The 15,100-nt window shown below is 39.9% G+C and overlaps 1 protein-coding gene across 1 annotated transcript in view; it reads right to left on the minus strand.

Moving 5' to 3' along the window:
* Nucleotides 1–15,100, minus strand: part of RFTN2 (raftlin family member 2) — a 58,021-nt gene that overhangs the window by 10,471 nt on the left and 32,450 nt on the right. Inside the window, exon 7 of the mRNA XM_045032967.1 lies at nucleotides 11,715–11,818. Within this exon, the coding sequence (XP_044888902.1) occupies nucleotides 11,715–11,818 (104 nt within the window). The remainder of the gene's footprint in view (nucleotides 1–11,714; nucleotides 11,819–15,100) is intronic.

Here is a 15,100-nt window from a genome sequence, read left to right on the forward strand (position 1 = left end):
AGCACCCAACTTAGAATAGCATTAGTTATTGATGCAATTAATTTATACATAACTCAGTATTTTTAAAGATGGCAGCTGATAATGGGATTGACTCTAATTGCCTTTTAGCATGACTGTAATTCCCAGAGGTAAGAGGAAAAGAAGGATATTTCTCATTAAGGATAGAGTTCATTTAAAATTGCTTTGACAGAAGAGCAATTTTATGCTTTCAGGAGGAGGTGTTAACAAAAACACTACATTGCCATTTTCAGAGCACTGTTCAGATAAACATTTGAACTTGAATTTACTTAAAACATCCATCTGAGATTTCATTCCAACAGTATCTTTCTTCATGATGAGCTAAGACATGCCATTATACTATTTTTATATTAATCAGGACTCCTCTGATTGAAAGAAATCAGACAGTTATACTTATTCAGCATTCTTTCTTCATTATAAGCATTTTTCTTTGTCCACATATTGTATATACTCCAGACTGTTGTTTCACTACATGAAGAAAACAATTAGCTCAGATACTTGTAAAAGAAGTAAATGCCACGTATTTTCTGTTATTCCATACTCTGATTATTATACACTGGACCAAATAATTGTGTTCTCAGCTACACTAGTGTAAATTTCAGTTACAGTGGAAACAACAAGGAGTCTGGTGGCACTTTAAAGACTCCTTGTTGTTTTTGCGGATACAGACTAACACGGCTACCTACCTCCTGATACTTGACACAATTACAATGGAGTAACTCCACTGACTTCAGTGAAGAGGCTCTGCATTCACATCAATGTAAGAACTGAGCCTTTCCTATAATTTAAAAAAACTGGACTCAAAAGAGGAAATTCATCCCTTCTCACTGTGTTTCTGCTTCTCTTTATTCTTTAAAAGAGAAATGATCCTGATCATCAAGGGGCTGCACAAATCTCAAAATGTAGTTGAACTCCACAGCCACCTGTGCACTCTGTAGCTCAGCTCTTCAGTGATACACTTACATGGTAGCATGCAGGAGAGTGATGAGAGTTTGTGATTAAGTACAGTGGGAATCTATGGATAAAAGTAGTAGCTGAAATCCAACTGAGGGTTACCTATGCCCTGACTGTGGGTTGTATATGGAGAATTTTATCTTTTATTTTGCATTTACTTGGGCTTTTCATGGGAGAGTACAATTTCACCCACACTAAATGTTATATGTGTATTTATTTTAACACCCCAGTGATTTTCAGGGCAATTTAACTTAATCTTAAAACACGTCTCAGCTTTGTAGTGAATTCACAGACAGCTTTTGTGGTTGACATTTATGATTTCTCTGTGGCACAGCAGAGTATCTTTGATGTGATGTTTGATTTAGACGGGACAGACCAATAGTTTCTAGGATTGCCTGCACTATGTAACGTTTGAAATTATTTTCTATTTGGTCACATGCTGCCCAGATTGTCTAACTAGTACAATAGTGCCCTGTTATCAGCCTGCCAAGATAAGCTGACTGTAATGAATCCTATGGCTCATGATTGTCAAGGGATGCTGAAAGTATGAGACACAGGTTACACAGTGTATCTTTGTTCCCCTCACATGTTCCTGAAATGTAAAAAAAACATATTGGCTTTTATTTTTATGCACGCAGTTAAACATAAATGCAGAAGCAAAGAGAGTTGGATGAGTAAATTCCACTTCAGAAATTGTTATATAAGGAATTATGTACTATAATGTTTAAAGATATTCAAAATGATGAATCCATCTCACTGAAAGTTCCAAGTGTCAATGTTTCTACTTTAGAACTATACAGCTATAGTGTTAACATTCAAGTTTCAATCTTTTTAATGTTGCTCTTGATAGTCAATGGGACTTTCTTTCTTTCCCCTTCCTTTCTCTAACAAACTTATAGACAGACACACAGTTAAAAACACACACTCCACTGTACACACTTCTCCCCCTGGGGAGAGGATCAGAGAACAAACACGACAGATCTTAGTTATGTTGCTTAGTGCAATGCTGAAAAGTGCTCAGATACTGGGATGAATCTATATAGTATAGAACAGAATAGTGGTCCTAAGTCACTTAGGTGCTTTTGAAAATCCCACACTAAATGAATTTACTACTGATGAAAGGTGCCAGACATAGACGGCCCTAGTCTGGTGGCCTCTATGCAATCACAGAACAGCTGCAGCATTAGCTGTCAGAATGCAAGTTTCCCCACAGTGCCCTGCCACTGTACATAAACCCTACCCACAACGGGCTGCTTGTATGGAAGAGGACAGTTCTATCTCTGTGCCCCCTTTGCTGAAACTCTGCAGTGGAACCATGGCAAGGGCACATTGTTTAGGATCTTCTGTTTCCAATGAGTGATGGGGTAGACTTGGTATTTGGCCTTTAGAGCTGTTTCATTCTGTTGGTCTGCAGACTCAGTACTGTATTGGTTCATGTTCAGAAAGTTTTCACAACTATAAGAGCTAGCAACCTAGTTTTGTAAAGCAATTAAAGCTTACATTTTGCAGAAATTGATAAGGGCACAAGATAAGTGCTGGTACCACCATGGAAAGGCCCATTTTGACCCAATCCAGGTCTTCAACAAATGTCCTCAGATTCTCTTTGTGGCTCTGTATCGGCTTATAGTTTAATGAATAGAAAACACTGGAAATGGCATATTTTGCTGGTGGCTAAAAACTTTCTTGGTAGAAACTGGGCAGTAACAGGGCAAGGTGCAAAGTTTGCACTGCTACTTCTGTGGATAAAAAGCGTCAACTCAGCAGCTATTAAAAGCTCTAAATCCACAATAAAATAATAATAATAATAATAATTAATAAATGGCTCATACCATTTCCTATGGGGGAAATGCCTTCATAGGAGACTTTACATAGGGGAGGAAGAAAATAAATTACTATTTTTGGACTCACCAGATACCGAACAGTAACATAATTATTTTTGCTGTATATAAATCCACTTCTGGATAACATGCAGTGAGGCATCTATGCGTATAAAGAAAATGTGCTGAAATATCTGGGAGGGAAGGTAACACAGGGACATAGTATTTTATCCCTGGCACGTGCCCCCCAATAAAAAAAAGGTTGTCTAGCTGTTGAATATCACTTTAATGAGTAATTCTGGACTTTAAGTAAATTTGTCCACTTTTAATAAAGCGAGATAAATGAGCTTCTGTTAAAAAAATCAGCATTTCCTTTATTTAATGATGAAATCTCCACACTTTTTTTTTTTGAGGGGGAGAAGAGAGTAAAGGTCCCAGTTGTCTATGCCCAGGTGACTACTACTGGAAGATAAGTGGTAAGGTGGAAGGACAGAATGTACAGCCTTATTTAAAATGGCCACTGCTAGATATTGGTGACTGTTTCACATACCCATAGTTTTGCCTTTGCACACTTTTCTTGGATGGGCAAAATAAGCAATCTTAACAGACTCTGTGTTGAGGAGTACAGCCCTCTGGAGAGGTTGAAACTGTCAAGTTTCCCCAACTTACTAATGCCTCTTGATCTGGGAGTTGCCTTGCTTCATGACCTCCTTGAATTAAGAGGAGAGTCAAATACTACAGACCTCTGGTGTGACCAACCAGTCTGTTTCTCGGGGTCTTCATGCATCTTGGTTGGGGTTTGGTCTGAGAACTTCCTGGCTTTTACTCCCTGGAGTATGGAATGAGTATCTCCTCCCTTGGGAGAGTATGTATTCGCTGCAGTTGGGAGCGTGATTCCCAGCCCAGGTAGACAGACACATGCTAGCTGTACTAAAAAAAATAAAAAGAATAGCAGTATGGATGTTGTGGCATGGACTAGCCCAGGGAGTCAGGTGGCCTTATACGTGGGTATAGACATGCTCCGAAAGGCCCCTACCCACACACTTCCCTCCTGCTTATATGCCTGCCTCAATGATACCAGGTGGGAATCCTCACTTTCAGGTTGAATGGTTTCTCTAGCATGGGGCAGGGCCTCTGCCTGATTTTGTATAGGACTTGTACATCCCATCTCATATAAAGGAATGGAAAAACATAATATTAAGCTTTTAAATGTTTAAACTCTGATCAAGAAAAGGGGAGATGGTGAATGCTGGGTAGGTAACAGGCAAACTAACAATTTTTAAAGTCCAGCCTTATTGAAATGCTGCACACGACAAAACAGCCATGGGCTTAATTCACAACAGAATTGAATGACAGTGGGATGGCCACAGAATTTAAATTAGAAAGAGAAAAATACATAAAATGAGCTATTTCAAGTTTTCCTCTCATTCCCACGTTCCCTCTTTCTCCTGGGCCCAATGAAATATGAGAACTTAGGTTAAGTAATTAGTGACAAATTAATTACAGCAATGTCAGTTTTTTGCACTAACTTTGCCTTCTGTTGCTTGTAGACTGTCTGTCCTGCCCATTTTCAGGGACTACAGTAAGCAGTGAGGGGAAATAAAGGTCACTACAGAGTAAAGCTGCTGAAATCTCTGTAGGGGAGATGTTTTTCCTTTTCCTCGCCCCACTCTCCCCCCGTGTCCTTTTTGGCAGAGTGGTCATGAGAAAGCAGCATAGAGACTCTTTTGTTAATCCCACTGGCAATTTGTTTGTCTGTTTATGGTGTGTGGGCAATAAATTTGTCTTCTTAATATACATGTGATCATTAAATCAGTCCTTTAAAAATATGGAACTTGTTAAGGTTGCCACCAGCTCTGATACTAAGATACACAGTATTCAAGCATGACAAATAGTACGTGGGTGATATCATCATGAAGGATATTTCAAGTGTTTAAGATGAAGTTTAGGGACATTTCCTAGGAAAAGAAGGGAAGAAGCTGGGTTGTAAATTCTAATACCAAACTCAGTTTGTTTGTGATCCTGAAAATAATGCTGTGCCATCAGTTTGAGTTAAACAATATTCCAACAATCATGGATTAGTTTGAAGAGTTCAGTCTCTCCGCTTTCAACTGGAGAGTCCTCTGCTACAACAGGGAAAATTCTTCAGAAAAATGATGCAGAAGACATTTAATCCTAGACCCCCCGGACTCCCTTAATTATGTGAATTTAGAGCAAATCTTTATCAGTAACTATTGTAGTATTAGGCATTGTTGGGTAGATTTTCCCCCAAAAGCTTTATCCACCACTAAGAAGAGAGGCAACAAATTTAATTCCTAAAATTACTAATAATATTATCCTGAGCATCTGAACTTTTGGTAATTCCCAAGAACTGGCAAATAACTTCTGAGTCTGAAAAATGTTTTCTTACATTTCAGGCTTTCTTTGTAAATTACCTTTTTCTTTAATAAGCATTCCAGAGAATGCTAATACCCTTTACTTCATATTCAGAATTATCACAAGTCTTAACTCCAATTTGTTCTTGCCCCTACCAAGGTTCAGTTAAACCCCTCATTTGTTGCTAGCAGGATAATAGTATCCATCAGTACCTCAAATATTTTAAAAAGTCACATCAGGTATCCATTTCTCCAAGACACACTCCACTGTACTCCAATAATAACAATCACAACAATGCTGATCCTATGCGGCAATACTAGACTAATTCCTACAAAATCACTGCTTGTTTTTCAAATGTCGTTGCACAAACATACAGTGCTGTAAGCTTTAGGTCCTGATGTCCAGCTTCTCTACTATGTTTGTAAGCAGCAAAGAAAACTGTTTTTAAGGAAATATTTCCTGTGTCCTATGTGACCTAACCCTCAAGATGGGGAGTTAGAGGAGAGGGCAGGCTCACCAGACTCTGCACATCACTTGCTTTCCCAGATCTGAGACAATAATCCATGAACTGCTGCTGTCATGCCTTTATAGGAGCTTTTATTTTGTAAAGTAGAATATCTATAGCAAAAACAGGAAAACTATTAAAAGTTCCAGAAGTTGAATCTACAACTTCAGTGCATCACACCATACTCATTCAGATCAGAACCACATGAAACAGCAAAGAAAGCCCATTCATCACATGATAAATTTGGCTAGAACCCAACCCTGCCTTCCTTAAATGTGAGTTTCTATGCTAGCATTAATAGGAGGAGGATCAGTCAGTTTTATTAATGTCAGTTTTGAGACCGTCACATCTCTACAAAGAGAAACAATGAACATTAATAGTTAATGGAGAGAACAGATTCTGTGTGATAAATTGGGAAAATAGGAAACTTTAAAAGAAGAAATTAAAAATGGAAAGCAGATTTTGCTGTTAAGTCTTTGCTTTTAAACAGAGTTTAATTAAGAATTATTTTATACAAGTTAACTTTGTTTAAAGATATGGAAAATCATTTGCCAGAATTCCTAGTGCTCTACTAAATAACCTCCCAAAATGTTCCATTTATTGGAGATAAAAACGCTAATTGTGACTGTTCTTAGCAGTGTAGTCTATTAGATACTGTTCCTGAACCTGTTAATATTCTATCTTGGTTTTGAGATCAGAGTTCAAAGTCTGGGAAAAGGAACAGCTGTATAGACTGCATAGAATGCTCTTCTGTATTCAGACTTTTAACTTGGATTCTTAGGATAATCTGATGATGGCATAATGCCTATTATACAAATACTAGTGTTTCGGGAATTTCCTCTTTTTTTAAAATACCGTAGCTATATTGAGACCTGGAAATAGTAGTTATCAATATAAATTCTACTCAGACTGACAGTACAACACATTCTTCTTTATAACAGTTTTATCAATTCACACTGTCCCTTTAGGGACTTAAAATGAATCTGATAGGCACTATATAAATGTAAGTGAGTTTCTTCCAAAGGCACTTCACCAGACACCCTAACACAACATATACTTAACAGTACACACAAACAAACAATATCCAATAATTTAGGACAGGAAACAAATACTTTATCCAATGGAGATTTTTTTTTAAAACATAGCCGTAATATAACTATCCAGGTTCAAATCTGGCCAGGATACAACTTCCCTCCTTTTGCATGACCACAATTAGTAACAGTAATGTTATGCTGTTTTTAAAAGACAGCACATCACAAAGAATCATCACGTAAGCATCATGCCAGGGTACTGGGTTGACAGTAAATCAGAAGGAGGAGTATCCACCTAATGAATCATTAAGAGCACTTCCTGCAGCACACGCCTGTTTCTAAAGTGTTTAGTTTTCCTTGTTTCCCCAGGGCCGCCCGGGGGGGGGCAAGTGGGGCAATTCGCCCCAGGCTCCGGGCTCCGCAGGGGCCCCCACGAGAATGGCTGAGGCTCCCTCCCCAGCCTCAGCCCGACCTGACCCCGTCTCCACCCCTCTCCCGGAGCCTCAGCACATCCAGCAGCGCCCCTCCACAGCTACAGCATGGCTCCGGCAGGGCCCCTGAGCTCCGCCCCGCTCAGAGCTGCGTGGTAAGGGGGCGGGGCTACGAGCTCCAGGCTGAGCTCAGCTCCCTCTGCTCAGCCTGGAGCTCACAGCCCCGCCCCCTTACCACGTGGCTCTGAGCGGGGCGGAGCTCAGAGGCCCTGCCGGAATCACGCTGCCGCGTGAAGCTCCTTGATACGCTGAGGCTCCGGGTGAAGGGGGAGCCGGGGTAAGGGGCCGGGAGGGTTGGCTAAGGGGCAGGAAGTCCCGGGAACAGGGAGGGAGCAGAGGTTGGGGGGACGGTCAGGGGACAGGGAATGGGGGGGTTGGATCATGGGTGTTCCAGGGGTCTGTCAGGACTCAGCGGGGGGGATAGAGGTTGGGGCGGTCAGGGGACAGGGAGCAGGGGGAGTCCCAGGGTGGTGGTTGGGAGGGGTGTCTCTGGGGGACGGTGAGGGGACAAGGAGCAGGATGGGTCGGGGATTCTGAGGGGGGCGGGCAGTCGGGGGGCAGGAAGTGGGTGGGGGTCGGATAGGGGGCAGGGCTAGGCTGTTTGGGAGGTTTGGGGGGAGGGATAGCTCAGTGGTTTGAGCATTGGCCTACTAAACCCAGGGTTGTGAGTTCAATCCTTGAGGAGGCCACTTAGGGATCTGGGGCAAAAATTGGTCCTGCTAGTGAAGACAGGGGGCTGGACTCAATGACCTTTCAAGGTCCCTTCCAGCTCTAGGAGATTGGTATATCTCCAATTATTACCTATTACCTTTTAGCCTTCCCTACCCTAAAGCTCATTCAGCAGTTTGAGGCTTGCGGAAGAGCCAAGCTGTTAGCTTTTCCATTAGGACTACCATCCCTTCCACTTCTCAAATGCCAAATTGTAGTCTATATTTAATTTCAGTGCCATAGAGAGTTTCATGTCAGGGGAGGGTAGCTTCATTTAAAATTAGCCACTGTGGGAGGGATCACATGAGAAGAGCAATATCTTGCCCAACCCTATCAAAGGAGACCCCCCCTCCCCTGCATTCCCTGAGGCTCCAGAGGGGTTAATTTAGTGGTTCTCAAATTTTTATACTGGTGACCCCTTTCACATAGCAAACCTCTGAGTGTGACACCACCCCCCCCTTATAAATTAAAAACACTTTTTTATATATTTAACACTATTATAAATGATGGAAGCAAAGCGGGGTTTGAGGTGGAGGCTGACAGCTCGCAACCCCCAGTAATAACCTCGTGACCCCCTGAGGGGTCCTGACCCCCAGTTTGAGAACCCTTGGATTAATTTAATTTTAGCACCCTGTGTCCATTCACATGCATGTGCTATTTTGAGCATTTCAGTTTTCACAACATAGGCTCATCCCAGATTCTGGAACAAGCTCAAATGCTCTGTTTGTGGAGTATGTACATAAGCTATACTAAAGACAAACCCACAGTAACTGTCTCCAGTTTGTGAGGGGACCCCATGGAGCCAGTCTCTAGGAAACGGATAAATGCATGGAGGTTAAGTCCATTAATGGCTATTAGCCAGGATGGATAAGGAATGGTGTCCCTAGCCTCTGTTTGTCAGAGGGTGGAGATGGATGGCAGGAGAGAGATCACTTGATCATTACCTGTTAGGTTTACTCCCTCTGGGGCACTTGGCATTGGCCATTGTCGGTAGACAGGATACTGGGCTGGATGGACCTTTGGTTTGACCCAGTATGGCTGTTCTTATGTTCTAACCTAAATGAACCCAAAGTTATGGAGACAGATATGAGTCAAGGAAGCCAGCAGAGTATCAGAAACCTGGAAAAATCTCTGACTGGATGGGCTCAGGTGTTTGGTTACAAGCTGAGGTGGTTCAAAAGTTTTGGATTTTTTTTAAGCAGAATTTTTTTATTGTTTCTTTAGACAATCAAACACAGCAAGCAGCAAATATTTGGCCACACACTTCTGAAACCTCAAACCATATTCAGGTTTTGGCAGACTAATTTCAGCTTTTCAATTAAAAAAAACACAACAAATTTTGAAGGAAAGCAGAAATTGTCCGTGATTTTTTTCTGCTTTTAAAAAACCCCTAGTTTTCAATCCAGAAAAAGTTTTGATGGAAAATATTTGTCCATCCCTTTTAATGAGCCTTAGTGCCTTTTAGCACTAGCTGATTCTGAGAACCAGTGATACCTTGTAAAGAAGTTTTCTCAAAACTGGGTTTGTGCCGAGATGCAGAAGGTTTATTTTTCCCAGGGCCACCCGTGGGGAAATTTGCAAGTGGGACAATTTGTGCTGGGCTCCGCAGGGGCCCCCATGAGAATATAGTATTGTATAGTATTGCAATTTTTTTTATGGAAGGGGCCCCTAAAATTGCTTTGCCCCAGGCCCCCTGAATCCTCTGGGCGTCCTTGTGTTTCCCCCGCTGCTTAAGTGGCCTCATGTTCTGTCTGCAGGGCCATGATGCATAAATTGGATCCTTTTGCCTGTTACAAGTGGGGACTGAAATCTGCAAAGAAGTTGATGAGGAGCAGCAGCTCAAGAGAATCTGCCACCTGCTACCCCCAACTACCAAGGAGGAGAAACCAGGGCCTGAAGGGCTACTGGAGCTTCTCCATAGCTGTAGGATTTGGCCTCTTTCCTCCCCGCATCTTTTAGAAAAGCTCCTTGACTCTGTCTTAATTAATATTTTATATAGAGGCTGGTGGGTCAAATAATACAAACTTTTAAATGGTCCCTTTGTAGGCAGTGCAATTCACAATTCCTTGGGTGTTCACACTTTTGCTGCTACTGTTGTTAGGTGAAGAAAGTTTTCCTCAGGGATGAGTTAAAAGGGTAACAGCATGTTATTTTACACAGCATCCCCACAAGAGAAAGGGTTTATAATTTAAAAAAAAATAAAGCTTTGAATTGATGAGAAATTGCAGAATATAGCAAAAATTGTGTGATTTTTAGTGGTCTCCAATTTGCCATTTTTTGTGCCCAAAACTTTCTCCTGTCTAAAACTAATTGTACTAAAGGGATTTTATCTAATCCCGAGTAAACAGTTCACTGGCCAGTTATACTTTTTTTTTTCCCCACTTGAAGGGGGTTGAGTCAGGAACTGTGTCAACTCACTTGGAATAAATCCATTTATTTGGAGCAGTTCTTGAAGAATTACACTCATGTCCAACTTATGCTGACTTAATTCATGCAACTAGTTCCAAAGGCTTCTCAAGTCAATGGGAGTCTGTCTCTCCATTGACTTGAACAGGCTTAGGATCAGGCCCCAAGCATAGCTCCAGCTGACAGACCTGTGGGCAATCTTAACCTGCTAGGAGCAGAAATTAAAGAGCTGTATATGCTTACTTCAGGGTTGCACTTGCCCTTTTTATATTTTGTGTATTACTAAGAAAAGCCACTTGTAATTTTTTTGTTATAATAGATAAGGTGAAAATCTTCTCTTGGTGGATCTCAGTTTTGATAATCTGCTTTTCCTACATTCATGGATCTCCCATTGAGATCTCTGAGAATTCTGCATATGGTGTGAGAACAGATTAAGAGAGATGAAATCTGCTGTGCAGATCTGAAAAGTATAATTTTGCCTTTAATTAAAAAATAAATGAAAATATTATGCATTAACAGTGGTTCTCAAACTTTTACACTGGTGACTCCTTTCACATAGCATGCCTCTGAGTGCAACCCCCACTCCCCCCATTATAAATTAAAAACACTTTTTATATATTTAACACCATTATAAATGCTGGAGGCAAAACGGGGCTTGGGGTGGAGACTGGCTGACAGCTCGTGACCCCCCCCATGTAATAACCTCGTGACCTTCTGAGGGGTCCCAATCTCCAATTTGAGAACCCCTGCATTAGAAAGTGTGTGTGTGAGAGAGAGTGAGTGAGAAGGAATTACCTGAAGCGACAAAAAAATACACCACTAGTTTGCTATGAATATAATGATGAAACATGGCGCACTCATCAATGGAGATGAACAGACTCAATTTTGCTGGATTAGCACATGCCTTAATTTGCTATAAATAGTATGTGCCTGGTTTTATGATAGTGTTGTTTCTTAAGTGGTTGAAACAACGTGTTTCTATTCTCTCAGGCCCTGACTCAGCAAAACACTGTTGTGCTTAACTTTAACCATATAAGTTATCCCATCCTTATTCATTAAGGTCAAATGGAATAAGTAAAATCTTAAATGCTTTCTTAAATAGGAATGGGATTATTCTCATGTTTAGAATTAAACATGTGTTTAAATTTTTTGCTGAGTTCAGGTCTCAGGGCCTAATTCAAAACCATTTAAAGTTAATGGAATGGCCTAAATCACTAGGCACGTCTTTAAAATCCACAAAATCTTATCTAAATAAAGCTAGTTACATCCTGAATCTTATTAACATTATTTATATATTCTTCCTTATTGCACATAGATCAATTATGTATACAAATATACACTCTGAGATTTATATTTAGAATACATTCCAGAAATGCATATTTTATGCTTTAAACTACTTTCTGGTTACCTGTCATGTCGGATGATCGGTGTAGGCAGTACACATGTAAGAAGCCATCCAAACTCAGCCAGCGTGTGCAGTAAAGGTCCATAATCTGTTTTAATTTCACATCCCTACATTAATAAACCAATATAAAAACAGTAAGTACATTCTGCAGTTTTACCTTATTTCCATATATAATGTAACAAATTACAATTGACATGATTATTATTTTATTGTAATAACACCTTGAGGCCACGGTATAATTATGTTAGGCACTATATACCCATATAACAAACAGACAGTCCCTGCCTCAAAGAATTCACAATCTTAGTGTCAGACTATAGACAACAGGTGGATAAAACAAAGAGATGGGGGTATTAATTCAGTATATGGGCTTAGGACTAAAGCCCTAATTCTTCAAGATACTTCAGCAAGCACCTTGCGTGCTTAATGTTAGGTATGTACTTGAGTACTTTGTTGACTTGGGGCCTAACAGAAAATTTCCAGTTTGATTATAATAGTAGGATAATCATTTTTAATTACATTGATTTTTATTTTACCTGATTTTTGACTTTGCATTCTGAACAAACATGTCACTGAGTTACTGAGTAAAGCTAAAAGCTAATGATTTTTGCAGGTAAAAATTTAAAGAAATAATTATTAGAAAACCTATTAGGATCTAGGAAAATATTGTTTTAGGATCCTAAGAACCTGGGACCTATGCAGATGGAAAACTGAACAAGTCAACTTCTAAATGTGCTAATTACTTAGAAACCTATTTTACTATAAAATTTTCCCACCTTTTTCCAGCAGCAGCTCCTAGCACACATGAATGCTCCCAGCAGGCAAGCAGAAAAATGGCCTTTACCAAATAGGCAACACCAAAAAATCGCTGGAATATCCAGGTATAAAAACAATTGACTTTTTTCTTCCCATGTGTGGTTTCTCCAGGAGTGTGTATCAACAATACTTCTTTGTGTAAGTATGTTGCACACTAACTGGCCGATTGTGGATCCTGCTGGCAAGCACTAAAAGTTCCCTAGGTTGCATTAAGGTAGTACTGTTTGGAGTGGTGCTACTATGGCTTCTTAACAGGGCATCTCATCACAAATAGGTCATTTGGATCAAGAGTTTTTTCCACTTAGCTTGCATCCTTGCTTGCTCTCTAGTGCTTAAAGGAGGAGATCTGAACACCGTGCACAGGGGACTGGTGCCTGGATCAAAGATTGAATTCCAAAAGTTACTACAGTTCCTGAAGGATGGCCTTGAAAAGGGCTAGTTGCCTTCATTTACTTGAATTGTTAAATATTAAATTTATACTAAAAAGCAGCTGATCAGGCTTCAGGACAGCACTGAGTGGAGGAGGAGTGGGGAAATTGGCAGCTTTGACTACAGTGGGAGCAGGGAACGAAGTAGAAGAAAAGAGAAGGGCAGTATAACAGCATACAAGGATCTTAGCTTTAGAAACTGAGATTATGTAATTACCAATCAAAACTAGATTTCTGATTACAGAATCACAGAAATTAAATATGGAAAAGAGATCTAGCCTCTCCCGCCATCAATGCAAGATTGTTTGTGAAAGTATGCTTCCTATTGATTTCTCCAGATTTAAAACATCTGGAGGGCCCTCGGGCTGTAGTTTGTCACCCTTATTCTAGTGTATAGGCAGAGCTACTGGAGAGGAGCAGAAGTGTCAGTGAAAATATGTAAAAGACCAACAAGGAATAAGGAGGAAAAAAAGACGCGTGTGTGGAATACAGAATATATGAAAAGAAAACTGGAAGTAAAAAAGAGAAAAAGTGAGGCAAGAGAGAAAATGGACAGGATAAAAGACACCAGCAATTGTCTCAGTATCTGAAGCAAGTGGTCATCTGTAAAGATGGTCAGGAATATTCCACTGGAATGACTGTGATATGTAAGCACCTCAAATCTTTTTCTTTGTCTGAAAACTAATGGATTCTCACTAAACATTTTCTGATGAAAACAAAGCTTTTAAAAAGCTGCAAAAAGCTCTTGTGAGGAAGGGTAACATTTTCAAAAACACCTAAGTGACCTAGGAGTTTGAGTCCTATAGACTGTCAGTGATGTTTAGGCTTCTAAATGCCTAAATTGCTTTTGAAAATGAGACTTGGGCTCCAAGGACATTTAGGGCACTTTGGAAAATTTTACCTGAAATCCTTCCTTTGTGCACTACAAACAAATCTAGCTGCCAAAGGAAACATCTAAGTGTTATGTATTGGAGGCCAAATTCAGACCTCAGTTTTAAGCAGGTGCAACTTCACTGACTTCAGTGAAGTTATTCTTGTTTGTACCATGTCTCAATTTTGTGCACTCCCGTTGAGTTCAGTGTCCCTACTCACGTGTGTAAAGTTATTCAAGTGCCAAATGTTTGCAGATAAGGTCCATGTTTTGCCCAGAAAATTATCATCTTTACATTTTAATTTTTTTTCCCTATTTGACACACAGTACTTTATACCGTATAAAGGGAGCTGAATTAGAGCTAATTGGTAGCCATTTTTTTCAGTTTGCTGGCAATTCTGAAAAATTAAAAAAATTAGTTTTGGTCAAACAAAACATTCTGTTTCAATTTTGACCAATTAAAAACATTTTTTATCTTTAAAATAAAATTAAAGGAAATTTTGAAACAGTCATTTTAAACAGAAAAATTAAAATGTTTAATTTAAAAAAAGGCAAAATGAAAGATTTCAATTTTTTCAGAAATATTTGGTTTTTTTAACTGAAACAGTTTAGTGAAATTAACACAAATTTGCAAATGTTTTGGTGTCACTGAATTTGCATATTTTGCTGAAAACAGTCTGTCAAATTTCACACAGTTCCAGTCTAATTTTGTTCTGAGAATGCCACTCCTTGTCAAATTGGAGTCCCAACTGCATTAACTATAATTTTTGAGAGGATTGCAAATTGAAAATTTTGAAGCCCAGTAAATAAGAACTCCAAAGAAATGCAGGGTATAAAATTATATCTTTTTACAAAGTGTGCTGAACTGCCACACTAATAAACTGTGTAAATGTTTCCATAGCAAAAGCTGGCCTATTGGCAAATAAGGTGGAAGGTGTATTCTGTCATAGGAAATGGAGCTTGAGAAGGGTAACACTGTAACAGCACTGATTAAAAAGACAATCATATGTGATCAGATTTACTGAGAACAGAAGGGACTTTTTTGAGATGATGGGACCTGACCATATTGGAGATTGAGAAACTAGTTACTTAAAACAGATGATTTGGCAGTGGTTACTGGTCGCCTATTTAAGTCAGCAACCTGGCATGAAAATGTTTCATAAATGGATGCAGAACAGGGGTTCTCGAACTTCATTGCACGGTGACCCCCTTCTGACAATAAAAATTACTACACGACCCCAGGAGGGGGGACTGAAGCCTGAGCCCACCCAAGC

Source organism: Mauremys mutica, chromosome 10 (assembly GCF_020497125.1).
Source record: "Mauremys mutica isolate MM-2020 ecotype Southern chromosome 10, ASM2049712v1, whole genome shotgun sequence".
Classification (NCBI taxonomy): domain Eukaryota; kingdom Metazoa; phylum Chordata; order Testudines; family Geoemydidae; genus Mauremys; species Mauremys mutica.